The sequence below is a fragment of the Chelonoidis abingdonii genome, chromosome 22 (genome assembly GCF_003597395.2).
Source record: "Chelonoidis abingdonii isolate Lonesome George chromosome 22, CheloAbing_2.0, whole genome shotgun sequence".
Taxonomy (NCBI): Eukaryota; Metazoa; Chordata; order Testudines; family Testudinidae; genus Chelonoidis; species Chelonoidis abingdonii.
In genome coordinates this window covers 8,928,411-8,955,140 of record NC_133790.1, presented here as the reverse complement: position 1 = coordinate 8,955,140, position 26,730 = coordinate 8,928,411, and the positions used below count along the sequence as shown (strand labels likewise).

Below are 26,730 nucleotides of genomic sequence, written 5' to 3'. Positions count from 1 at the left end.
TCTGTGTTTAAATACTAGGAGAAGCAGGTGGATAGCAGCTGTGCAGGTTGGATGGTGAGTCTGCAGCTGGTCTTCTCCTATCAGATAGGACTGGCTTCCAAGGCCCTGCTAAGTCACACCTACGTGCTAGAGAAGCCCCATGGAGCTGGGAAGCAGCACAATAACATATGGTACTGCAAACCTAGGGCCTTTGCTATCTGATTTCATTGAAATGCTATTTAAAATAGATATGTGTAAAAAAAAAAAAAAAAAAAAAAAAAAAAAAAAAAAATCCAGAGCATGAACATCAAAAACGTCCCACAACAAACACCAGCCTTGCACTGACCAAATCCATAAAGAGTACATCCCCTCTGGGCCTCCTCTTGGAGCAGTTCAGATGCGTCTAAGACCATGCACGCCCAGCTGCTAGTAGTCAAGGGCCCGTCGCCATCAATGAAGTCACCTGGTCAAATCTGTCTGTCCGGAGAGGCTAGCGAAGGACGCGGCCTTGTGGTCGTCAGAGCCCCCTCCGGGCGGATGAAAGGGTCTCGCTGTAGATGACACAGGGGCTGGTTTCTTCGCATAGCTCCAGCTGCACGCTGGACGCAAACCAGCGCTTGGCACAGCCCAGGCTGTAGGTGAGAGTGGTTCGGTAAATGTTCTTGGTGCGTTTGGGGAAGATAATGGTTGTGCTCTGGAACCGCAGGGGCTTCTGTCTAGGCTCGAAGATCAGCTGTGACTTGTAGTTCCTCCAGGTGCAGTTTGGTGTGGCAATGACTGTCTCGCTGTAGGCGGTTATGGTGGGGATGGGTCCGTAGAAGATGTCGTCCCTGTAGTGTTTCTCTGAGTCATATTTCACCTCCGAGTTGCACCTGGAAAGGGCAGTGAGAAGTCAGGCAGCGAAGGGAGTGAATAGGACAGAAGGGCTCTGTGCTGACCCGCTCCTATCTTCTGCCAAGATCTTGGCCCAACCAAAGCAAATGGTGCTCTAGGGAGGGCTGGGCAGATGGACCCTCTGGCGCAGAGCAGCAGCAGAATGCCCTTGTTGCAGCCACAGGTTTGCAATAGCCATCTCCGTTGCTACACCTACTCACCTCCTGGTAGTTCTGCTTAGTTGTGAATCCATGATCCCAACTCCCCATGGGTGGTGGGGCACAGGGATCCCTGCTGGAGCCTGGCTGCCTGCCATAGAGAGGATTGGGACCCCCTGCACAGGAACATGGGTTCCTGCCCCTTTCCCTGGACAGCAGAACAGCTCTGGTTTGGTTGCTTCCTTCCTCCCTCCTTGGGTCTTAGGGTTGTCCCAGCCTTATGCCAGGATTCCTTTTAGCTGAGTTCCAAAGCAAGAGCAAGCCCAGACACAGTGGTGAAGAGCACAGCTGCTGGCACTTGTTGCTGATGCCCTGTATGTGGGAGGCAGAGGAGTTGGAGAGACACAGATGTTCAGCCAGAGGCTGGAAGGGTGAGCCTGGTCAAGGATTCCTGACATTTTAGGTGCATCCATGGCCCACCCCTGCTTTTCCACAGTGTGGTGTGCTGGCTTCCTAGTCTCTCCCCAAAACACATCAGTGGTCTCTGGCAGAGCTTCTGCGGCTAGTCTCTTGGAGCATTGCCATCAACCATGCTGGCAAAGGGTTCTCTTGATTCTTAAATCATGCTGCATAAGGGAACAGATTGTCATCATGCAGCACACAACCTTCCCCTGGCATTGTGCCGGAAAAAGGCAGCCCTCCCTTACGGGTAGTGCACAGCAAGCATGGGAAATGGACATGCAAGTTGGGTGAAAACTGCCTCTGTTGCTTCATGCTCCTGTACTCCTAATGGGGACCTTTAGGTGGCCCTAAGGCAGATGCCTTTCTGGTCTCTGCTGTGCACCAGTGTCAGCTCCTGCTCTCACTTGGCAAGAAAACAACACCCTGGACATGGTTATTAAAGGGAGCTAGAGGGGGCTTGATTGAAGGGTTTCATACCTTCTGCCCATCCCTCCCATATTAGAGCAAAGGGTCACCTGCTTAGAGAAATGACAGCTTGATTTACAAAGGGGCCTTGTGCATGTCACCTAGAGCACAAAGCCATTCCCCTCAAACTAGGCTGCCGTGGGGAAAAAGGGAGTGAAGTGACCCAGCACAACCTCAAAAAGCTGTGCCAAATGGGTACAGGAAATCCTGAGCTAGCCATAAACCAAGGAGCCTGAGGGAGTGGATGGAGATTGTTTGATAGTTTGGGTTCCACAGAAATGCCAGTGATGGGTCAAAGCTAGGGCTGTCAATTAATTGCAGTTAACTCACGTGATTAACTCAAAAAATCTAATCGCGATAAAAAAAGTTAATCACCATTAATCACAGTTTTCATTGCATTGTTAAACAATAGAATACCAATAGAAATGTATTAAATATTTGTGGATGTTTTTCTACATTTTCAAATATATTGATTTCAATTACAACACAAAATATAAAGTGTACACTACTCATTTTATATTATTACTTTTGATTTCAAATATTTGCACTGTAAAAATGATAAACAAAAGACACAGTATTTTTCAATGCACCTCATACACGTACTGTTGTGCAATCTCTTTATCGTGAAAGTGCAACTTACAAATGTAGATTTCTTTTGTTACATAACTGCACTCAAAAACAAAACAATGCAAAACTTTAGAGCCTACAAGTCTGCTCAGTCTTACTTCTCATTCAGCCAATTGCTAAGACAAATAAGTTTGTGTACATTTACAGGAGCTAATATTGCCAGCTTTTTCTTTACAATATCACCTGAAAGTGATAACAGGCATTCACATGGGACTTTTGGAGCCAGCACTGCAAGATATTTATGTGCCAGATATGCTAAACATTTGTATACCCTCGCATGCTTCAGCCACCATTCCAGAGGACATGCTTCCACGCTGATGACGCTCATTAAAAAAATGAGTTACCCTAATTAAATTTGTGACTGAACTCCCTGGGGGAGAATTGTATGTCTCTGGCTCTATTTTACCCGTATTCTGCCATATATTTCATGTTATAATAGTCTTGGATGATGACTCAGCACATGTTGTTCATTTTAAGAACACTTTTCCTGCAGATTTGACAAAACTCAAAGAAGATAACAAAGCTGATATTTCTAAAGACAGCTGCAGCACTCGAACCAAGGTTTAAGAATCTGAAGTGCCTTACAAAATCTGAGAGGGATGAGGTGTGAAACATCCTTTCAGAACTCTTAATAGAGCAACACTTCAATGCAGAAACTACAGAAACTGACCCACCAAAAAAGAAAATCAACCTTCTGCTGGTGGCATCTGACTCAGATGATGAAAATGAACATGTGTTGGACCACACTGCTTTGGATTGCTATTGAGCAGAACCCATCATCAACATGGACACACGTCCTCTGGAATGGTAGTTGAAGCATGAAGGGACATATGAATCTTTAGCACATCTGGCATGTAAATATCTTGCAACACCGGCTACAACAGTGCCATGAGAACACCTGTTCTCACTTTCAGATGACATTGTGAACACCAAGTGTGCACCATTATCTCCTGCAAATATAAACAAACTTGTTTGTGCAATTGGCTGAACAAGAACTAGGACTGTGTGGACTTGTAGGTTCTAAAGTTTTACACTGTTTTATTTTTTAGTGCAGTTATTTTTTGTACATAATTCTACATTTGTAAGTTCAACTTTCATGATAAAGAGATTGCACTACCGTACTTGTAAGAGGTGAATTAAAAATACTATTTCTTTTGTTTTTTACAATGCAAATATTTGTGATAAAAATATAAAGTGAGCACTGTACTCTTTGTATTCTGTGTTGTAATTGAAATCAATATATTTGAAAATGTAAAAAACACCCAAAAATATTTAAATAAATGGTATTCTATTATTAACAGTGCGATTAATCGAGATTAATTTTTAATCACTTGACAGCCCTAGAAAATCCCAACCCAAACATGGAGAAATTGCAAGGTCTGCCTACACAAAATGAGCACTGTGGGGCTCGGCCCCCATTAAGATGAGGATAAAAAATAGACATCAAGATAATTAACAATGGCTCTTCTATCCTTGTTGGTGTCTCTGTCTATAGTCCACTGTGCACCTAACCTTCTCTGCTGGCTCATGTGCACAAGCCGGTAACCATGCAAGGTAAATATCATTGAACTGTATACTCTTTGGGACAGAGACTGTCTGTCTTTTGTTTGTTCTATGTCCGTACAACATCTAGCAGCATGGGGTCCTTGTCCATGATGGGTTCCTAGGTGCTACAGTTATACAGATGATGATAAAATATCTGGTTTTAGTAAAGCTCTGATTGCAGGGAACTGTGGGACTTTCATGCGTTTTACTGCTCCAAACCTTTCAACTGCAATCAGCAGGTAAGGAATTTGCAGCTCTGTGAAAAAAGATTTAAAAGCTGGGTGTGTCCATGTCAATTACCTCCACCCTGGAGGGAGCCTGGAGGATTATGTGGGACACGTAACATGATCTGCCTTAATGTATTTTGCACAGCTAGGTGTGTAAGCAAGCAAGTCGCTTGGTGCACATAAAACAAGACTCCTGTGTAATCGTCATAAAAACATGCCTGCCAGCTGTTCCTGGATAACCAGAGATTTATCCGGGTACGTTCCCAGGATGGTCTTTGTGTGGGTTGCAGGAGTTGCATTCACAACCTCCCGCTCCCTCTAATTATTACCACAAGCTGGGTGAGTAACCATACTGAAAATGCACGTTGGTGTTTTTAAAGTGAATTCCAGGCTGGCAAGAAGAGACCCAGACTGTAAGCCCAGATACTGTGTAGGCAGCAAAGCAAAGCACCAGCCTCCCAGCATTGAATGTCAGCAGGCCTCTGTCGCAGGCTAGAAGGACTGCCCTTAGGGGCAGAGGATAGACTGCCCTGTGGAGATGGATCTAACCTTGGCCTCTCTGCTGCAAGCACCAAATAAAAATGGACGCCAGTTATGGAGACCACCAGCTTGTTCCGCGTTGGCCACCAAACAGCATTCCAGATGGTAATGGTTTTCTGTCCCAGCCTGCGCTGGATTTGATATAATCTGGAAATGAAGACCTCCATCTCCTATTACCATCCCCGGAACCACCCTCGCTTCCACCACCCGTCAGTTTCTTTTTAGTTCAGGAATTAATCTCCCACTTCCCCTTCCCCTTCACCTCCAGCGAAATAACCGTGACACCCATTGATAAACACCATTAATCTTTTGCAGAAGAAAATGTACCAGGGGAGGGAAGAAACCCCTCCATATGTACCTAATTTCCTGCACAGGTTCAGGGTTGACCTCAATGCTTTCACCAAAGAACACTGGGAACATTCGAGGCCTCGTCTCTGGCACAGAAGAGTTCACAAGAAGGTAAGGGATCTACAGGAAAAACAGGGAAAGAACAGCACATGAAGCATTTGGACACAGCAGAATGCTGCTGGTGTTATTTACGATATACACTGTTCAGTCATCAAGCATGCCACCGGCGCTATGGCCAAAATCAACCTTGATAAAGGTGGGCGCAATTCCCCAGAATTCAGACCCCCCTGGGTTCATGCTGTGCTGGGGCTGCTCAAGAAGAGATCCCTGTGGCAGGTGCTTTTTGTGACATAGACATGGGCTGGAGAGACAGCACCAACTCATGTCAGGCTGCTGGTGGTAATGGCTTTACATTACAAGGGGCCAAACTTTGCTGCCAGCTAGACTGGTGTAAATCCCAGGTAACTCCATTGACTTCCATGGAATAACGGTGGATTCACCCTAGTATAAATAAGATATTCTGGCCAATGACTTCATTGGCATTGTGCTCAGTTGCACCGGGTCTGAATTTGCCCCTCCCATCCCCTCAAGGCCCTTTAATTCCCACTTAGAGTCCCTTTTACTTCTGGGAGCAGAGTAGGGCTCGCAATGGTTATCTAGTAGAGCTGTTCGTGTCAGTGCATGGGGAGAATGGATTCTTCCTTACTCAGGTTACAAAGCTCAAAGGCTCATTTCTCAAAGGGTGGGGCCAGAACCTCAGCTAGTGCATGCTGGGATAGCTCCTTTGACGACAACACCACTTTAAATCAACCCCCGAACTGGGAGGTCAAGAATGGGCACTTCACGGATTCTGATCGGCTTTTCAAGTGGTTTGGCCCGATGGTGCATCCGCACTAACACTGTCTGTACTTATGTGGTTGCTTTCATTTCTCCCACCCTGGTTGCAACACCAGAATTAGCATTACACAGCTGAATCTCTGCCAGCACTACCCTAGACGCCGCCAGTAGCCGTCCCATTGCAGTGCCCCCTTCTGAGCGCTCAGCCCTGATGTAAGCTGATCTAGCCCTACAATCCAGAGTCGCCTCTCTACCCTGCAGATTCTTTCATTTGGAATTTATCCCCTTCCTGTATATCTTTTTCATTTGAATTATTCTTCTCTTCCCTTATTGCTCCTGCTATTGTGAGCCAGTGAGACTAGACAGTTTTCACTTGGGGTCCCCTGCTCAAAATAGGCCTGATCAGCAAAGTTCCAGATCTGGAGTGGATCTAGTTTTGGGAGGGGTGAGGTGGTTCAGACCTGCTGTGGGTCCATCTATGTTTCGTATATTCCTTCCTCTCCTGCTGCTGAACTACACAGGATGGAGCCTGCTTGGATACTCACTGCTCAACCTCTGTCTTGAAATGTCGCTGCCCAAGGATCATGAGGAAAATCCTACTTGGGGCGGGGATCTAACAAAGCTTTGAGTCTCAAAATGTTTTCCAACAAGCGTTGCGACTGAGAGCCCCAGTGGCTTTGTTTCCCCCAATTAGTGCCCTGTTCTGGGGCAGTACATAGGGATGCACTAATGCCCACTTACTCCAACGGGAAAGGAGGAGTGAAAACATAGGCCACATTCCCCAACCTGCTAAGTCCACTTTGTGCAGGGTAAACATCTCCCGCTACACCTCCTCCGCCAGGGGAGTGTCAAGGGTGTGGCAGAGCAGAGCTCCATTGCCCCCAATGCTCCTTTCGAGTATGGCCCCTGTAGGGCTGCAGCTCCAACTTTCACTGGGGCAGGGCAGCTCTTCATCAGGGAGCTGCAACTAGCCCCCTCTTTTGTAACGGAGAATCCAGCCTGATGTACCTTGATTTGGGCTATTCACCCAAGCAGCTGAGTAGCCCTCCTGGTCCTTGCTCCTCGCTAGAAATAGTGCAATCCCCAAATGTCCAGGGGACCTGCAGGGAGGCAGAGCACCCTAACGCTGAGTTCAGCAAACAAGCCATTCAGTACCCACAGCTGTTTCTGAACCAATGAACACCTCCTGGAATGTTTGTTCCTCTAGCCTAGGAGAGCACATTCGGCCATTGTGGAGATTAATTGGTGCCTTTCGTTATATTTTCTCAGCTCCATTCATAGCAGGAGCCTTGTGAATCTGGGACTTTAAAACAAAGTGACATAGAGCACTGGGACAGACTCTGAGCACCTTCTTCTGAAGCTTGTGAATGTAGCTGCTTTGCAACTTCTATATGGGACGATGTCAAGAAAAACTAGGTACAAATGGTAGATAAGTACTCAACTCACATTGAAAATCAATGGGATTTGGATGCCTTTTGAAAATCTGCCTTTTAGTCTTAAATGTTACAGCCGTCAGTGGGAATGGCATACCATTCTATAATAAAGATAATATCCTGAACATCTAGAGCGTCTCCCTGCTGACTATTTGAAACTCACTTTGCAAACATTTCAGCCTCAATGTCTTCTTAGTGAAGCAAACTAACAATGGGTAAATGCCAAGGATTCTCTTTTATCCAAAGCACCTACGTTCAGGGGTTCAGACAAATAGTTCTCAGTTTGACTCGTCTCTTAAGCAAACCAGATAAAATGGATTCAGACAGCTTGGGGAACACCTGAGGGATTCCAAATTTCTAGTTACTCTCTTGTCCCCTATCAAGAAACACATTCTTCCTCTCTCTGTATTCCTCCTCGAAGTATGGAGTAAATTTGTGCATGCTCTACATTTTTGATTTTGACCAGTCATTTATTCAGAACCCTTGAAGACCTTAGTAGCTGTTCATAAATAAAGCCTAATGGGAAAATAATCATCTACATGGTCTGATTGATGATCATCAGGGGGAAGTATTGGAAGACCCATAAAGTTCTCCAAAATAATGTTGAGACAAAGACCTTCTTCCAGCAATATAATGTAGCTGTCTGTTCTCAGAAAGGCCAGTAGCTTCTCTAGCACACAAGGAAAGTTGCTTAAGATTCTTTCTCCTTAGATCTGGGGCCAGATTCTCTGCTGGTATAAACTGAGGTGGCTCCATGGAAGTTACTGGTGTAGAGTTTTTGCACTGAAGGCAATTAACCATTGGAGCAACTTACCGAGGGATGTGGTAGGCTCTCCATCATTTGAAATTGTTGGGTGTCTTTTTATATGAGACGTGTTCTAGTGCAACCACAAATTATTGGACCTACAGCAGGAATGACTAGGAGAAATCTTATGCCCTGTGTTGTACAGGTTGGACTGGATGACCACAACAGTCCCTTCTGGCCTACAAATTTATGACTCTATGGAACTGCTTCAATTTACATCAGCAACAAATCTGACCTCTGAAGTTCTTGGCAGGGAGGAGGGGCTTAGGGGTAAAGTATTTTCAGAAATGTACCACAGGACATGAACAAGGCTCCCCCGACCACAAGGAAAACTAATCATGAACTCCTCTCCTGCATTATGTCCTTAAACATAAGTTCCCAGATCGAGTGAGCTGGCACCTGCTGTCTGGAGCCAGTGCAGCTGCTACGTTAGCTCTGCGGCACTCCCTTGAAAGGCTGCCTTTGTGTGTTTCAGTCCCCACAGCCACTTTGCCGTTGGTTTTGATTTATGAAACAGAGGAACCTGGTGTCCCTCTAGGGAGAGTTTAAAGGTGTCTAAGGCGGATGAAAAACCCTTAGAAACATAATTCTCTCCACCCTGTGCAAGCTGAATCTATGCATGACAGAACCTGAGCCCATTTCTCAGCAGCTGCCCATTAAATAACAGTGCATAGCCTACAAACATGGAGGATCCACTTGACAGTAGTTGAATGGATGGCTTCTAGCTTCCCTCTCTCTTTGAATTGTCCTTCACCTCTGGGTTCCTTATGGCTGGGTGGATCTGCTGCGATGGTGCACTCAGCCCAACAGAGGCCCTGTTCTAAGAAGATCTCTAATTGTCTGTGCAGAGAGAAGAGGTTCTGAGATGCATCAAACTTTGGGGGAGCTTAGCATGAACCAAAAAGTAAGATTTTGGAGCCCAGACAACATAGTTCTAGAAAATAAAAAGCAAGACCTAAATACTTTTCTAGAGTGAAATTTATGCCTGTGCAGAGGGCCAGTTCCAGGCCTGTGCACCACTTAAGTTCCCGGTAAGCCCCCTGGGCCATATCCTCAGGTGATATACATTGACATAACTCCACTGACTTCAATGGAACAATCCTGATTTACAACAGCAGACCACCTGGGCTTAAGTGGTGCATATCCTGAGAGCTTTTGCTTTTGACTGGCAATGAAGTTTCAACATTTCATCTGAATTCTCAGGACCACAGACTCCAGTTTATCGCGTTGGTCTATTACCAGCCAGTTCTTTTTAAATCAGTGACATTAAAAACAAAAATCCCTCTTTTTATCAAATGTTGCTGCTCCATCATCGATAATAGCCAGTATTTGCACAGTGCTATAGAAAAGGTTTGTCTGCATTGACTTTCATCTCCTGTCCAAATGGGAAAGGTCATTCCTGCTTAATCCTGGCTCACATTCAACACTCACGAGGAAGGGGTGGGCATTTCTATTTGTAAATAAAGCTCTTTGCCTTTTGCATGTGATTCTTTTACAGGACTATTTTCCATGACAGTATACACATGCCTTGCTTTAGATCGGTATGCTAGCTTTCACCTCTCGTCTGTGGCCAGTGCTCTGTTTGAAAGCACCTAATCTGCAAGGGTTTTTTGTTGTTGTTGTTGGGGGTAGAGGCAAATTGTACAGACACATTTGTAGCAACGGGTAACTGCAAACATGCACCTGCAAACCACTGCAGATTGCTTCTAATGGAGTGCGAAGCAGAGCTGGGAATATGCATCCCTCAATATGCACCCATTGGGAATGCACAAACGAGAGAGAGAAACTTAACTAGCTGTTGGGTGCTCTCAGTGTGACCTGCACACAGGCAGAAGTAGTAAAATGGAAAAGAATAACATGATGATTCCCCTAGAAGACTGTTTAGACACAGCCTGCTCTAATAGATGCCTTCTTGTTCTGTAACATCAGCAATCAGTGTGCATTTTTAGTGCAAAAGGATTTGCTGGCTTTGTCTTGTTTTTTTAATTCTATGACCAAATTTTATCCTTGGCATAAGGATTTCAATTTGGTCCTCGATGTTTGTAATCTAACTCAGTCTATCTAGATGGAAGCTAACAATCAGAGAGCAGGATGGGACATATGCCGGGGGTGGTGGATCAGATAATCCCACATCTATGCCTGAAGGGTTCTGACCACTATCAAAGGCAGGATACTGGACTACATGGATCTGGGGTCTGATCAAGTGGGGCAATTCCTATGTTTCTAATCAGCCAGATCCTCAGCTGGAGTAAATCACTATTGCACCATTGATTTCAGTAGAGTTACACTGATTTTACACCAGCTGAGGATCTAGGCTGTACCCATGGTGACGATATCAGAGCAAGGATTTATCAAAAGCTCTCTTTTAAGAGTCCAGTTTCTCTTTACTGGTAGCTAAGGTCAGGAGATTGTCAGCATTGGGATCCCCAGGGCTCGACTGTGTGAGGATGTGGATGGGATCCCTCCAAGAGGAGAGCATGCTGGGTGCTTTCCCCTTTGAGTCCATTCTGAACCAATGCCCCAGCAGGTGGTAGCTGGGGCCTGAAGGGACAGTACCAGGCACAGATCTGGATAGACAAAATAATGTCTATAGAAATGAACATTTTCAAAACATCCAGGGGGAAATTCTGTTTGCGTGGGACAGAAGGGAGGAATTTTGCCCCCACAGTGAGGAACAGACTTGAATGTATAAATGGCTTTTTATTACCTTGTTGGAGGATTTGGACAGTGCTGGTGCCAGCCCTATAGTAACTGACTAGTTAGTGGGAAAGAAATGCCTAAAACAATACTTCAGTGCTCCGGCTATCTGGAGGGGCAGATGCTGGCAAGGTCTATTTGAGAAGAACAATGAGCAATGCAAAACGTGTAGAAGACAACCTTCTCCCCAGCCCTCCACAGGGCTTTCCCAGCTGATAACCAAATGATGTGCAGGAATTACCTTGCCACCATTCGACAGAACAGGATGCAGTGCAAAGAACACTGGATCCGACTGAAATTACAGAGGGAGTTCAGGTGGCGGAGTGAAATGTTCAGGGTTGGACTCTGACCAGCCCCCTGGGGCTAACACCTCTGTCCTGACATAAAGTGCCCCTGGATCTTTGAGAAGCCCACAGGAAGCTGGGGCTTTTCAGACACCATGTCCAACAGCACAGCAGCCCCCAGCCACATGCCGGGGCATTGGTTTGGAACTGACCCAGAGGGGAAAGCACCTGCCTATTGAATTACCAACTCTCTTTCCAGCATCATCTAGGTTTTCCTTGGCAGGATTCCATCTTCCTCCTCAGCCTGTCCAACCCTACTTAGCATGTGTGAGCTGACAGGATGACCGCACGAGAAAACAGCGCTGGAGCTACATCGCAGCCCTCAAGGAGACTCAAGCCCAGCTTGCTTTGGCCTATGGCTACACAGTTATTTTAAAATCTAAAACAGTTGAGCTGATGTCATGTGCATTTACCATCTCCTACAGTGGGCAAGGAAAGCTGCTGTCACAACCAAGGAAGCCGCTTTAGCACCCAAAACCAGATTTCCAGCTACCCTGCAATCAAACACTTCACGCTGTCATATTTCCCCTGAAACCATCACCCTGCAAAGACTTTGCATATGGTAGCTCCGCTTTTCCCTGCAATGTTTCCTGCAGAAGCGTCCATCTTAGGGTCTGCACAGAAGACTAAAACTATGTATAGAGGCAATTCCTGCCGTAATTCAGTTTGTTCTTGGCATGCTATTAACTCCACTCTATCTGATTGGATATAGGTAGGTATTAATACTGCACTCATCACCATGGCATCTTGTCCTTCTGAGAATTGGATCTGACACATGAACCCGTGGAGGGAACCGCACAAAATATAGTTGAACTAAAAGTATTAAATAGTAAGGGGGAAATGTACAGAAGCATCTAAGGGATTTAGGAGCTCAATTCCTGTTGATTTTTGAAAATGTCTCCCTAAATCAGAGAAACAAGGTGGATGAGCGAGTATCTTTTATTGGACCAACTTCTGTTGGTGAGAGAGACCAACTTTTGAGCTACACAGAGCTCTTCTTCAGGTCACAGTGGGCAAAAGCTTTCGCTCCAGCATCCCAACCAACATGCCCACTATATGTTATCAAACCATTTGATCAAAGAGCTAGTCAAAGACCTGGACCAATGATCAAAATGCTGCCAGTGAGGGATGAATCTCATATACTAGGTCGGTCAAGTGTTGTCTTACTCTGCATTTTAAATGACAGGAAAATGTGTTATTTACTTCCACTGCCAAGAGGGAAAGGAACTTTTACTAAAGTGGAACTATTTGGAATTGAGCTGCCCTTCATGTGCTAGCTGGTTTCAGTGAACCCGTCCAATAATCCCCATTGCACTTTAGCGCTGAGTAACAAACTTGGTGACAAGGTAACTGGGAGCATTCTTGAGGGATTAGCACATTAGAAGTCCAGACCTCGTAATGTTTCCCCCAAGTACAGCTCCAGAGCACAATTCGGTTCTCAGCTCTGCACAGCGGATCTCATTTTCCTTACTAACACGCACAAGTCGCGTGCTGATTCGAGGGGCATTGCGTGCACCCCAGGACAGTAGGACACTGGAGCCAAGATATTCCGTGTGACTCAGAGAGCATGACCACGCCCATAGCATTTCATGTAATCTGCACTTTTGTCCAGATTTGTGTACAAAGGGGGTCTGTGAATGGAGAATGTTAGCTGATTGCATGGTGTGTATCTGCTAAATCAGATCATGGACACATCAGCACTAGGTGTTTGTCAAAGTAATTAACTCATTAATACAACAGGGCCCCTCTGCTGGAAACAAGAGCCTGTCACAGGAACCGGAACACTGTGTGTTGCATAGCAAGGGCCCGTCCTACACAACTGAACTCAACAGAGGTTTTGCCATTCACTTCAATGGGAGCAGGAAGATGTCTTCAAATGCATCTACTCCTGAATGCTGGTGACAGGATCATTTTTATGCAGGCTACGGACTTTGCAAAGGTACTGGCAGGGGAGCGATCAAAGTAGAAAATGATACATTGGCATAGGTACCAAATGTAAATCAATGTTAGCATTGCTCCTGTGGGCTTAATTTGATATATAAACAACACATATCTGGGTAATCAATAAAGAACAGAACTGCAGAATGACACGTTGAGCTGGTGATTGCCACTCTTCTACCATCAGAGACAGTCACAGTGTCACAACTAACTACACAAGAATGGCAATGCTGGGTCAGACCAATGGTCCATCTAGCCCAGTATCCTGTCTTTTGACAATGGCTTCAAAGGGAATGAACAGGACAATCATCAAGTGATCCATCCCATCATCCAGTCCTAGCTTCTATCAGTCAGAGGTTTAGGGACACCTAGAGCATGGGGTTGCATCCCCAACCATCTTGGCTAATAGCCATTGAAGGATTTATCCTCCATGAACTTATCTAATTCTTTCTGAACCCAGTTATACCGTTGGCTTTCACAACATCCTCTGGCAATGAGTCCAAAAGTCCAATCATACAACTGCTGCATGACAACTCCCTTGAAGTCACTTAGAATTCTGCATGTGGACGGCCTAAGTGGCTTATAAAGCTTGGCGTACACTGAAAGATCATTCATAAAACGCTGCCGTTTGCTCCCACTCTAAGCAATCAAAAACCTTGCATAGAGTGACAAGGACACTAAATAGCATCACTTGTTTAATGGAGCAGCTCTTTGGAGGAATCCCAGCTGAGGTTCTGTTTGTCCCTACAGAATTCAGAGTTCTGAAGCATTTTCCCTTCCATCTAATCTGTAGTTACTGAGTGAAGAATGGGGATTAAATTAAATGTGTCGATCTCTGTATCTTCATTACAGCAGAGTTAGTGGCAGATGTTCCCGGAGTTAAGGTAGCAAAACAGTTTCCAATCTAAACTCCCTATTTCCACACATTTGCAGCCAAAGCTGGTTTAAAAAAAAAGGGGGGGAGGACGATTTTGTGATTTTTTTTTTTTTTAATTTTAACTTTCACAGTTATTTTGAAATCTGAAATTCCAAAATTATAAAACGGGGAATCAGCTTTATACTTGTTTGAAAAATGAGGCAGTTTCACGAAAATTTCATCAACATTTTCCCCACCTTCAATTTCAGCAATATTTTGAGATTCAAAAAAATGTTGTTCAGCGCTACTTCTAGCTTTCCAAAGTGTTTGTCTCTGGGGCGGAAATGTGACATGCTTGGTGTCTGCCAGAGGCTCGATGGTGGGGGAAGGTTTGAGCACGATCCTGGCAACCGGGCCAGCCAAGGCACGGCCAAGGGAAGTGAGCTGTCTCAGATCACACAGCAGGTCAGCAATCATGTTGGGAATAGAACCCAGGAGTCCTGGCCATTAGACAGTGCTACCTCCCAAACAGCCCTTCATGATCCATAAGGAAAGCAGAGGTCAAGCCTACGGGTAGAAATGAAAATACATATTGGATATTTGTAGCTGGTAATCCACACGCTTTGTCCTCACTAGTGTCCTCTGACACGCAGCTGGGTGTTCCTCCCCTCCTCTGAAGCAACCATCAGCATCCCCCTGAAAGTCACCACCCTTACGCCCTGTCCAGGGATGGGATTGCTCCCAGGAGTCCAAGAGTGCCCCTGGGAGAGGGCTCAAGAACAAATTAACCCTGTGCAGAGTCAGCACCAGGCCCAGACAACTTCTGCCTGCAAACCAGCACTTCAGTGGTACATCTGCTCTGCAAAGGGGTGAATTTCACCCCAAAGCACGTCTTTAACAAGGGACAGAATAGACTGTTTTCCTTCTAGTAAAGAATTTGCCCCTAACACCGAAGGGTTAAAATGTTACTAAAAAACGTAAGTTATTTCTTGTTTGGCAGCATTTTTCGCCTCTTTCTCAACTCCTGTGCCTTTCAGGCATATAAAGGCCTGGGCAGCTAAGCTCTGCTTTTGAAAGCTATCCCAGAAAGAGTTCCCCAGACAGGCGTTCAACCCCCTGCCATGAGCTGTGTTTTATCTAATCCGACATAAGTAGTACTAAGGGTTACTATGCAGGGACAACTGTCCATCAGCTTAATATCTGCTGGAGGACTATGGGAAATGCAACTGAATGTTTGGAGTATATAGCGTGGTGATACCTGTTCAGAACAATTGCATAAATAAGCCAGTATGAAGACTGGATACCTCTAGCCACAATAAACATGGGGCAGGGTCTGTCTTTTTGTTCTGTTTTTGGACAGTGCACAGCCCAGTGGGGTCCTGGCCCGTGATCAGGGCTCCTAGGCGCTATAGTAACACAAATAAGAGAATCGGACAAATACTTAGCGCTGGTATAACACCTTGTGCTCAGAGACTCGAGGCATTTTACAGAAGGAAATGGACGGCAGACTGGGGAGCCTTTCCACCACAAAAAATGACACAACACTGGCACCCCCTTTACCCCCAAACACCTACCAACCACACCAAAAAAGAAAATTAATAGAATCTAAAAAAGAAACAAACAACAAAATCAAACCCCTACCCCATACAACTTTAGACTCCGAAAAGAGAGCAAAGGCCACATGAAGTCTACTAGGGACTTCACTACTGCTATTGATTTTATGTGGAAGTGGCTCAGATACTATGGCGATGGGCAGCTGTCTGAAACAGGTTGATAGATGTGAACCAAAAGATGAAATCACTTGCCCAAGTGTCAGATGTAGGAACTGAATTCAAGTCACCAGCGGTCTCTTCTAGCTAACCCCCATATTAATCTCTTTCCAGATTTCACGTGAACATACTGGTCCATGAAAATGTCATTTTCAGCAAGCTGACATTTACAGCAGTAATCAGATATTTGCCTGAGTTATTCAGTGGAGATGATACATCTACATCTGTTTTAACCGGTAAGATACACTTGGTTAATAGATGATTGTGCATTGCTAATGTCTTGATGTACTGGAGATTACAAGCCTTGTTATTCATGCAACTATCATGTTCCCAGAAACAGGACAGGTTTCATTTGGAAGTGATAACAGTCAATGGAGACATCAAATTGAAAGTGTGGCTGGTAGTCCTAGTGTTATGGAATATTTGATTTTAGATGATTACATCCTGCCACTCTCAAACAACTTTTTGTTTCAAGTGGGAAATATATGGTACTTAACTTCTAGTCCAAAAGAGCTATATAGTGATGCAGTGAGGTGTCAAGTAGCTGAAAGGTTCCACCCTAGAGGTAGTTACATTTTCATTGCCAGTGAAGTGATTCCTGTACATCTATCTAAAAATTATGTGCCAAATCCTACAGCCTTTACTCTTGCAAAATTCCCCCGATTTTATTTAAATCCTGTGGAAGTTTTGCCTGAGTAAAGACGACAGGATTTGGTTGTGGCATGCCTATCTGTCTCTGTGTGTATATCTGCGCAGCAGCTGGGAGCGTGCTTCCCAGCTCAGGTAGACAGACACTCACTAGCTCTGCTCAAGCTAAGGTGCTAAAAAGAGCAGGATGGTGGCGGCCCGAGTACCATTTGCCCAACCTCCTGTGGGTCTTGGGTGGCTAGCCCAAGCTGCTGCCCATGCTGCCATGGCCACAGTGCTATTTTTCAAGCTAGAACATGCACATCTACCTGAATGGAGAATTAGATCTCCCAGCAGCTGTGTTCTCCCTCACCTGCAGGATACGTGCAGTGTTTGGGACCAGACGTTCAGCTTGTGTAAATCAGTACATTCAGTGGAGCTGTGCAGCCGGATGGCAGCTGAGATCTGAACCTATGTATTTAATTTTCAAAGCATTTGGGGATCTTTGGGGCAATGGACACTATATCCTAGAAGGACTTTAGTACAGAAAGATGGATCCTTGTAGCTATGAAATGAACTGAGAGCTGCTTGCCCAAACTAGGCAGACGCAGTTCCGTTCCTGCAATTTGTGCTCTGGCATCCGGAGACACTCCTCTGGTGGGGACTAGAAAAGAACACTACATCCCTCCAGAGAGACCCTGTATTTGACATACAGGAGGGGCTGGGCTCTGCTTTACATGCAGGCCTGACATTTTGGGATTCCCACTCATGTGACTGCTAGGAGTGAGATATTAATCAACACACAGACGCAGAGGTTAGTTGGAGCAGTCTATAAACAAGACCATGTTAGCCTGGTGAGTAACTGGAATGCTGAGCTGGCATATGGTTTATAGATTAGGCAGTGCCCGAGGCCTGCCAGCTCTCTCCTGCCAGGGATGTTTCAAAGAGGTGGCAAAATGGGCCCAGATTCATATAAGAGGGGATGAGGTGGAGCAAGATCTGGATTCTGGCAAAAAGGGATGCGGGGCAGAGGGAGGTGAGAGTGGAAATGAATGCCAATCCCCTCAGCATAAATTACAAGGGCTTCCTGTGGGGTACAGGTGGGGCTCAGATGTGGGCAGGGATGCCAAGGTCTCATGGCTTCAGAGTGGGGCATGCTGCTATTTGGAATGGGGGGAAGGCGGGAGGGATTTACAGGGAATCATACACCTCTGTTGACTTTCTTCAGGGATCTTGGGATGTGTGGGGGTTTGAAGGGCCACCAAACTCCACCTCCTAGAAAGGATGATGGCCTTTCCACCTACTGCAGTTTTCTATCTGTGTATGGGGAGGGGGTAAACTGGCCCCTAAAGACCCAAAGTTGATGGGACATTTGGCCTGGGCAAGGTCTGATAGATGCATTATACCCTGCCACACACCCACATTTCTCACCCAGAAGGTATCTTCTATGCATGGATCATCTCCATCCATGCTGTCTCCGTGGCACTGTCTCCCACAGAGGGCCCGTTGTGGGGTAGGAGGCGATATCCCAAAGGAACTGGCATGCACATTGCTCCATCTTAGCAGGCATGCCAGTGCCAGTGAGCTGGGGATGAGTGGCATAGGAAGTCATGGATTCTGGGGGGCCAGACATCTTGCTCATTCCACGGGCGTGAGGTGGTAGTGGGGAACCCACACACCTTACATGGAACATTGCGATTTCCAACTTGTTCTCCCCTCTGTCCTGGACTGTCCCATGGCACAAATTTGCCCCAAGTAAGGATTTGATCCAAAGGGCTGTATCTGGACCTCAGTTATTTACGTAGAATATCCTGGGGTGGGGACACGTCTCATGTGGAGCGACAGGGGTGTTGCTCAGGTTAAATTAGTGGACAGTGATGTATCAGCCTTTCAGATAACAAGTAACCTGTTGCAAATTGGACTGTGCTGGGAACAAACGGCCCTGCCCTGCATGTCTCCCAGATGACAGGCCTGCTGCTGGAGGAGCTGGGGGAGCTGTGTCTGCAAATTGTTCTGACAAAGGGCCAAGCACATCCAAATAATTTTGACAGATTTTTTTTTCCATATGCATAGTGGGGCAAAAGCAAAATAGAGCCATTTGGCTCAGTGATGCAGCACATACTTGCATCCAGACAGATGGGTACGATGCTTCCCACTCTTGGCCCAGGCATGGACGCAGTTCTTTATATGTTGAAGTACCAGTAAGCATCAGCAGCCAAGCTAAGCAGAGAACGTCCATGTTTCCAAAGGGCTGTGGTTTAGAGCTACAGTGCCACTTCCATAGCACCTTCTACCTTCCAGACATGAGGAAGGCCCCATTCCTGCAAGGATTTCCATGTGGGCAAATCCCCACTGAGGCCAGTGGGGCTTCATGTAGGCACAAAAGTCTGACTGCAGAACTCTTTACGCAATCAGGGGCTTTGTGAAGGCTCACAATTCCCCTATGAATGAGGTATCATCCCCATTTCACATGTGGGGAAACTGAGGTACAATGGGTCTGGGACTGGACCAGAGTGACACAGTTCCTGACTCCCAGCCTTGTAGTTTAACCACCCATATCCTTCCCCGTTTTCATCCTCTGTCTTTGACCGCCCCCCTTGCCCCAACATCACATATGAGCTCTGATCAGGGCCCATTTCTGCTGCTTTGTTTTATGTTAATGTGAGCAAACGATTCAGCACCGAACACTTCTAGCCAGATCATGCACATTCCCTACTTTGGGGACAGAATTTATGGGCCCTCTGAGAGAGCTGTGGATTGTGTGTCTGTGCAGGGAGGGGGACAACTCCCACCTGCATACCACATATTTCTCTAGCAACTCTCCCTCTGCCAGAAAATCCTGGCATCTTATTGCTGTCCCTTTTTGGGACCCCAAAATCACCAGAGTCCCCGTGTACCATATGCAGCTCAGTGCTGAAGACAAGTATAACCCAGGTACATTTTTTAAAGTTGTAAACAGTAAACCCACAAGTAAGTTCTGAGCAGACAACCTTTGGGCCTGATTCTCATCTGATTTCCACGGGGGGAAATCCACTGAAAACAATGGAGTTATATCGGTGAGCTGAGAATTGGACCTTCCACGTCAAAACTGTATTCCTGGGCAATCTTAGGAGTAAATTTTCTGCGGAGGTAACTGCACTGAAGTCTGAGCATCTGCCCCTTGATCCGTCCACTTCTTTCTACCAGCTGTTGTGAAAGCTGTTAACCTATGCTTGTTCTTGCAGCTAATATTAGGGGTCTTCCTTTCTGCCTAGACATACAATACAATGTATGAGATGCTTGGTAACACAAGTTCCAATGGTGCTTGAGAATAAAAATTTAAAATTCAGTCATCTTTTAAATTTAAAAGATAGCTAAAAGTCACTCTATTTCTAGGCTATATACTTCTCATGGGAACAGTTGCCCTTATGCACAAAGCAGCTGAAGAATCTCCAGTGAATGGGTTACTTGGGAGAATTAAAAGTAAGTTTCCCTGTATTCCAAGCAAAGTCCAATATAATAGTATTGAGCTTGCGGTATTTATTACTCTGGCTCTAAATTGCCTTTCGTATTTTCTTGGATCCCAAAGCTATAGCCAAACTGGCTGGTTAAATGTGAATAAATGGTGCATTGTCTTCAGACAAAGTCTGGCTTATTAAAAAGAAGAGTTTCTTTTTTTATAGTTAAAGTTAATCACACCAAACACAGGGAATGTGGACTGTAAACAGAAGAATGTCCCTGGGAAGTACATAGAAGATCATTTCAGTATGTACGTCAAGAATTATCCCAGAGCTAGAAAAATTCTTAAATCTATCTTTAAAGCTGGAACAAAATAGCTGAACCCCAGGAAGATTAAAACTGGAGTTATAAGAATAAGAAATGCCATGAAATACTTCCCAGCTATTTTTCCAGGTACAACTAGATGTACTGTAATTGTACTTGATAGAGTTTTGCTAATTGTACTTGTTAGAGTTGTGCTAAACACGCACAATTTAGTCTGCAAATAGCATTAATTATTGGTTCACCATGCTCTCTGATAAACTGCAAAGAGCAGGGCAATTAAAACAGGAGCACAAATTCATGGATAGCATAATTACTCACAGATCTGTGAGTTCTCCTTAAATGGTGAGATGAAAACTAATTAAAAGCTGACATTTAATAGTATGAAGCAAACATCATTCTCCATAGTTTTGCTTTCTGAACCGAACCAGTTGCAAGCATAGTATTCACAGAGTGGAAATTAGATGGAGTGAAATTCCATTTACAGAAAAGTAGAATGACAGTCCTATACAAATACATAACGTATTTCACTATTTTGCAGTGTGCCAACTGCAAGTCTGATTAGAGTGAATCTCCACTTATGGTACAGTCCCATGTCTCAAGCACTTGCATTGCTTCCTCCTCCATATTAGTGCATAAGATTGCTTTTTATATTACTGGGTCTGTTTCTTCTACACCTCCTACAGCATAAAAGCATCCACCATATAACAATCCTACATCCTAACAGCAAGGGCTCACAGCTAACACTGTTGTAATGTTGCGTTCAGTTGGCAAACAATTATAACAAACATTAACCTCTTAAAATGCTGCCTAATATTTGTGTGTTCAAAATCAAAGAAATAGCTGGACAACAGAATTTTGTTTTTTCATAAATCTTGGAAAATATTTATTCTACAAGAGTCAAGAAGACCCCACGGGTTAATTCAGCCAGAATATTCCACTATTCTATTATTTGCACCCACTTATACTAAGGTTAGATTTTGTCCCTGATAAGTAAGGTGCCATTCTGTACAATCTCCTTTTCAGAGGGGATGACCAAAGAGTGTACAGGGTCTCTGATAACTATCTGCATGGCAGCTGATCTGACTCCATTGTAGAGTTTTATACATGTTTCTGGCTCTTTTTCAGTTCATTAATCCCTCCTCACACATTTCATTTTACAAATGCATAACAAGGACCAGATCCTGCAAAGTCTTAGGCATGGGGGTACCCAAGTAGACACCTCCCTGAAGTTAATGAAAACTGTTCCCTACGTGTAAAATTACTCACATGTGGGATGAGACTCCAAATTTGGAACCTCAATATTTACTTCATGAATTTGTTTTTTAAAATTAAAACCCACTGGATGCAGTTATTTTGGTGAGCAACAGTTAGTACTCATGTGAGGACTTTGGCATATTAAGGTAGAAAAGACAGTTTTCTATAAAACATTAAACACATCCTGAGAACCTGAAAAGGTGAACTTTCAGTGCAAATCTGCACAGGGGGAAGAAGGTACTAGAGTGGTAACTGAAATTCATAAAGTGTTATTCTTTGCTATAGAGAGCTAACATCTCTATGCTGCATATAGTTTTTACTCTGTACTTAAGCCTATTAAATGTGTGGTTGAATACATCTAAAAATCTGTTTGTTTTTTAACAGAAAAATGTTTGAAAGAACCTTGGGCAAAATCCTTCCTCCTAGCAACTGCTCCTAAGATTCAGTCTTTAAAAGCAATCTATAATTCAACAGATTGAAACTGACAAAATGAAGCAGAACAAAAATCATAATAAATCTGCTTAAATCCTCCTCCACCCTCAAACACTTCACAGACCCTTAGTCAAGATGATCAGAATCAGGCTTCTATCTATATATCTGCTGCCAGGAGTTCAGTCCTGAAAACCAACAGAGCTGTACTGTTTAGGCATACCCTGGATAACTTTTCAAACTCCATCACTCTCTGAAGCACGATTCAAACAAATAGCAGTAGCACAGAGCCACCTCTCAAGCAAAAACAACTTTATCCTTTGGAAGAGAGCATGAACGTTTCCAAATCTTGTCTCTGATACCAACGGTCCTGACACATGTACATAAACTGTTCTGAATAGCACACTGTTCCACGTTCAGAGCAGAAATGACTGTAGCACTGTTGCTTCGTGCTCACAAACAAATCAGACTGATTTGGAATGAAACAGTTTCAGCATTGCAGAGAAGCCAGCTCTGGTATGTCTAGTCACAACTTCAGACCTAGCCGCATGTAGCATTGCAGCAAACACCCTTGTACTCTTTTTTTACTGTACAGAACCATGTCACCCAGGCCAGTGGTTCTCAACCAGGGGCACACGTACCAGTGGGGGTACATCAACTCATCTAGATATTTGCCTAGTTTTACAACAAGGTACATAGCTGGTACTGCTTTACATACTATACGCTGAAATGTAACTACAATATTTATAGTCCAATTCATTTATCTTATAATATGGTTAAAAGGAGAAAATCTGCACTTTTTCAACAACAGTGTGCTGTGACACTCATATTTTCATGTCTGATTTTGTAAGCAAATAGTTTAAGTGAGGTGCAACTTGGGAGTATGCAAGACAAATCAGACTTCTGAAAGGGGTACAGTAGCCTGGAAAGGTTAAGAGCCACTGAGCAAGGCTGATTTCTTATTTCTTTCTTTACACTGGAAATTGGAGCATGCATCTGATATGTTTTAATTAGCAAACCCTTACTGTGATTTATCCTCCAGCTCCCAATCCAAACTGCAAATAATTCACCACAGGGAAGTGCTGGGGGCTTTGAATGTCCCCAGATCTCCCTGAACTCTCACTGGTTGTCCACCAGGGGCCAAACCTTTGCCAGTCAATCCTAACAGCACAGCAAGGAACTACGCTGCCAGCTGCTTCCACAGTTTGCAGCTGGAGCAGGGGTTCCAGGTTTGAAGTGTAGCTGTCTTCAGGAAGGATTAACCCATGAAGTGCTCTCTAAGAGCCTTTTAATGTTTTGCCTCTGGGGTTCACCAGTGGCCCATCCCACCTGATGAAGTCCGGGTGAAGAGAGGGATTAATCATGAGGAAATCTCACTCCTCACTGGATACCACATCCAGGTCACCCTGAGGTGCAGGAGGTTGGTTTTATAAAGGGGATTCATTTGTGAAACCCAGATCTGGGTTTGGATCCAATGCTGGAAGCTACTGGAATCCTGATTTGGGTCTGAGTCACTCTTCTCATTCCCTTCCTGCCTCTGACACCCAAACAGGGTAGTACAAATCCCCTTTCTTCCTCCCACCCTTTGTCCCTCTTGTCTGTTTGGATTGTAAACTCTCTGGGGCAGATTCCAGAATAAAAGCATCCTGATGTGGAATAGGGGGTGGTCCCCAGTGAAAGATGGAGATAGTTCCCCACTTAAACTCCCCTGGAGTGAGGAACAAGAACCACACCAGCCTCTCATCCTTGGGAGGAAGCTGTAGGGCCCCAGGGGGGCAGGAAAGGCTCTTACCACTTTGCCTTCCTTGGCTTCCTTTCTGGGCCCATGTCCTGGGTGATCTGGCCCCGTGCTGCTGCCCCCGATGATCCCGGGAGCCAGGGTGTAGAAAGGGGGGCTAGGGCTGGGAGGCAGTCCAGAATCCGGACTGTCCAGCAGGCCCTCCCGGCTCTTCTCTTTCAGACTCTCTTCCATTCCTTGCAGGTGCAGGTGGCCCACCATCTCTGGGGGGCAGCGGAGCCAAGCTGAAGAAAATCTACCTCCTCCCTGAGCTTGAAGGTAGAAGGTGAAGGGCTTCGGGCACGGTCAGAAGCCCCACAATCCAGCCAACGAGCCGGCCCCGCTCTGGCACAGCTGCCCGAGCTGACCCTGCCTGGGAAGAGAGCAGAGAGGGCGCATCAGAGACAAGACCAGCCCTGATCCGCTCCAAACCTCGGTCACGCTTGGTGCCCTGCCGAAGGAATGGGAGCCAGGGTGCTGCCCCCAGCAAAGCCCAGGGCAAGAGGCTAAAGCTGCCGAAGAAGGTTCCGTTCCCTCTTCCACTCCTATCCCCAGCCCCGGCGCAGAGCGCACAGCGTCCCTTTCCCCAGCCCTGTCCCCGAAGCAGAGCGCACGTCTGAGATCCTCTCACTCCCTTGAGCAAAGCAGGACCCTTCCCCCTTCCGCCAGGCGCAGATCCCCTAGCTCCCTGTCTTGGGGATACAGCGCACGCTCCCTCCTCCCCTTGTCACCAATCGTTGCACCGGGGATAGAGCGCTCGGCTCACCCCGAGCCTCTCTTCTCCAAGCAGAGCGCACGGCGATCCACCGCCCGCCCCTGCACTTGGGCCACTGACAGCGCCACCGGGGCAGGGCGCGGGGAACGCAGGGCACCGACCCGCCCCGCTCCAGCCCCAGCAGCAGCGCCCCCGTCTCCGCCCCGCACGGGTCCGCCCCTGCGCTCGGTGCACAGAGCCGGGCAAACTAGCCCAGCCCCCCTCTCCTCGCCGGGCGCGGCCCCGCTCTCCACACGCGGGGGGTGCATGGGGAGCAGGGGCACAGATCGATCCCAGGCTCCCTCGCCGGGCCACGCCAGCAGTGAAGCTGAGCCGGGCTGGGGATTGGTGCGCCCCCAGTGTTTGCCTTTACACGCTTCCTTCCTGCTGCGCCCCAAACACGCCCAGCAGCAGAGTCGGGGCGACGGGGGCACAGGGCAGGCGGCTGCCCACCGCCTCCCGCTGACGAGCAGACCGGGAGCTGGCGCTCAGTGTAGGAGAGCCCCGGGGAGGTGGCGGGGAGTCCCTCGTGCGTTTGCAAAGCGCAAACCTCCCCCGCGCGCACGCCCTGCTGCACCCCGACGCCAGCCGGGCCCGGAGCCCCGCACCCTGCGGAAGGCCGCGCGGGTGCGCCCGGAGAGCCGGGGAGCGCGGAGCCGAGCGCAAGCAGCGGCCGTTTACATGCGGTGCAGCGAGCGGTCCCCCGCGGCAGGCGGCTCTCGCGCTCTCGGCGGGTGCCTGGGCGCTCCAGCGCCGGCACCAGGAGAGCCGCCCGGCCCGGCCCGGCCCGGCCGGTCCTGCGCTTCGCAGCAGCCGCTCGGGCGCAGGGGGCTGCTGCTGCCGGAGAGGTATTGGGGAAATCCTGCCGCTCGCTCTGATTCTCCCCGCCTCCTGCCGCTCGCTGGTTTAGCTTAATGGGGTGGGTGGAGAACCAAGGGGCCCTCCCCCCGTCGAACCGCAGCCCCCTCTTCTGTGCATGTTCAGTCACTTCCCCGGCAGGGGAACGGGCTTCTTGCAGCCCCCTCGCTTGCTTTTTCGGTGCTGTGCATTGTTACTGGCTCAGGCAAGGCCAACACACCCCGCTCCTGTAGCCTCCAGGCTTTTTGGGGGAGCGGGGGCTCCGTCTCACCCCCATCCAGCTACCCCATACACTTGCCTGGGTTCTTACTTATAGACCTGTCTACAGGGCTGGGCATTGCCCAGTAGGCTGGCGAGCAGCTCTGAGAGCATTAACGGGAGGGACTAGGGGAGAAGCTGGGGCTGGCGCTTGGAAGATGGGCCTTTAACAACATATGCCAGGCTCCTTTCCTGAAGGTGGACGCCACTGCACCAGCGTGTCCTGGGGAAGGCCTCAATCCACACCAAACCCTTGACTTTAGTGACGTGACACTGATTTACATCAGCTAAGAGGCCCTGACCCAGCTGATCTTACTGCCACATGCCATGGCTGTAACATTAGGGTGCCCCAGCACGTCGCCCCTTTGGACACCCAGGCTGGGGCTACAATTAAAAGTTAGATAACCGCAGCAACAGGGCAGGGCTGTGCAAAAGCCACACGTGGCGTGCCGTAACTGCGCATACCTAACTCCCTCTCCCCTCCCATATAGCTGCAACTATCGACGGACAAACGTTTCCCATCATTTGGGGTGGTGATGTTCCTACACCATCAGGACAAACGCCTTCCCTTGGCTGCGGCTACACCAGGAGTTGTGGCCATTCCAAAAACTCAGCAAACCAATCCAGCACAGCAGGAAAAGCTTTTTTTTGCCTGGTTTCTGCAAAGAGAAACTGCAGAATGGGTTTTCTTACAGCTTACAATGTGGCGAGAATGTGAGTCAGTGTACACCTTGGTGGGGGTAGGGGGCTAGGGGGAACTGGCATTAGGTAGTCACCACGTGTCTAGCCAAACTGAGACTGCTGCTTATTGCACCGCATTACCTTGTCCTCCCGCTGCGGGTGTTCTTCAGGCACTTTTGCATCTGTGCATAACCTAGATTGTGAGAAATTTGGGGCAGGGCCTGCTGCTACAAGAGACCAGCTTTCAGGCCCTGTTAATATCAACAGGACTGTTCGCAGTGTGTAAGGATGTCACACCTTGGACCTAATGATGCACAGCACAATGGGGCCCAGGGCCTCGATTAGAGCTCCTTGGCACTGTGGTAAGGCAAAACCCACAAGGAGATGTTTTTGTAAATTGGAGTAACAAATGAGGGGGTAATTATCA

The 26,730-nt window shown here is 46.8% G+C and overlaps 1 protein-coding gene across 1 annotated transcript; it reads right to left on the bottom strand.

Annotated features, from left to right (window-relative positions):
• Positions 1-265: 265 nt before the first annotated feature.
• Positions 266-25,227, bottom strand: RFLNA (refilin A). Its single transcript, XM_032800665.2, has 4 exons — positions 25,188-25,227; positions 23,768-24,121; positions 5,235-5,344; positions 266-851 (listed from the first exon to the last, which is right to left on the bottom strand). The coding sequence occupies exons 2-4, from the start codon at positions 23,972-23,974 to the stop codon at positions 497-499; spliced, it is 672 nt and encodes a 223-aa protein (XP_032656556.1). The 5' UTR covers positions 23,975-24,121; positions 25,188-25,227; the 3' UTR covers positions 266-496.
• Positions 25,228-26,730: the final 1,503 nt, after the last annotated feature.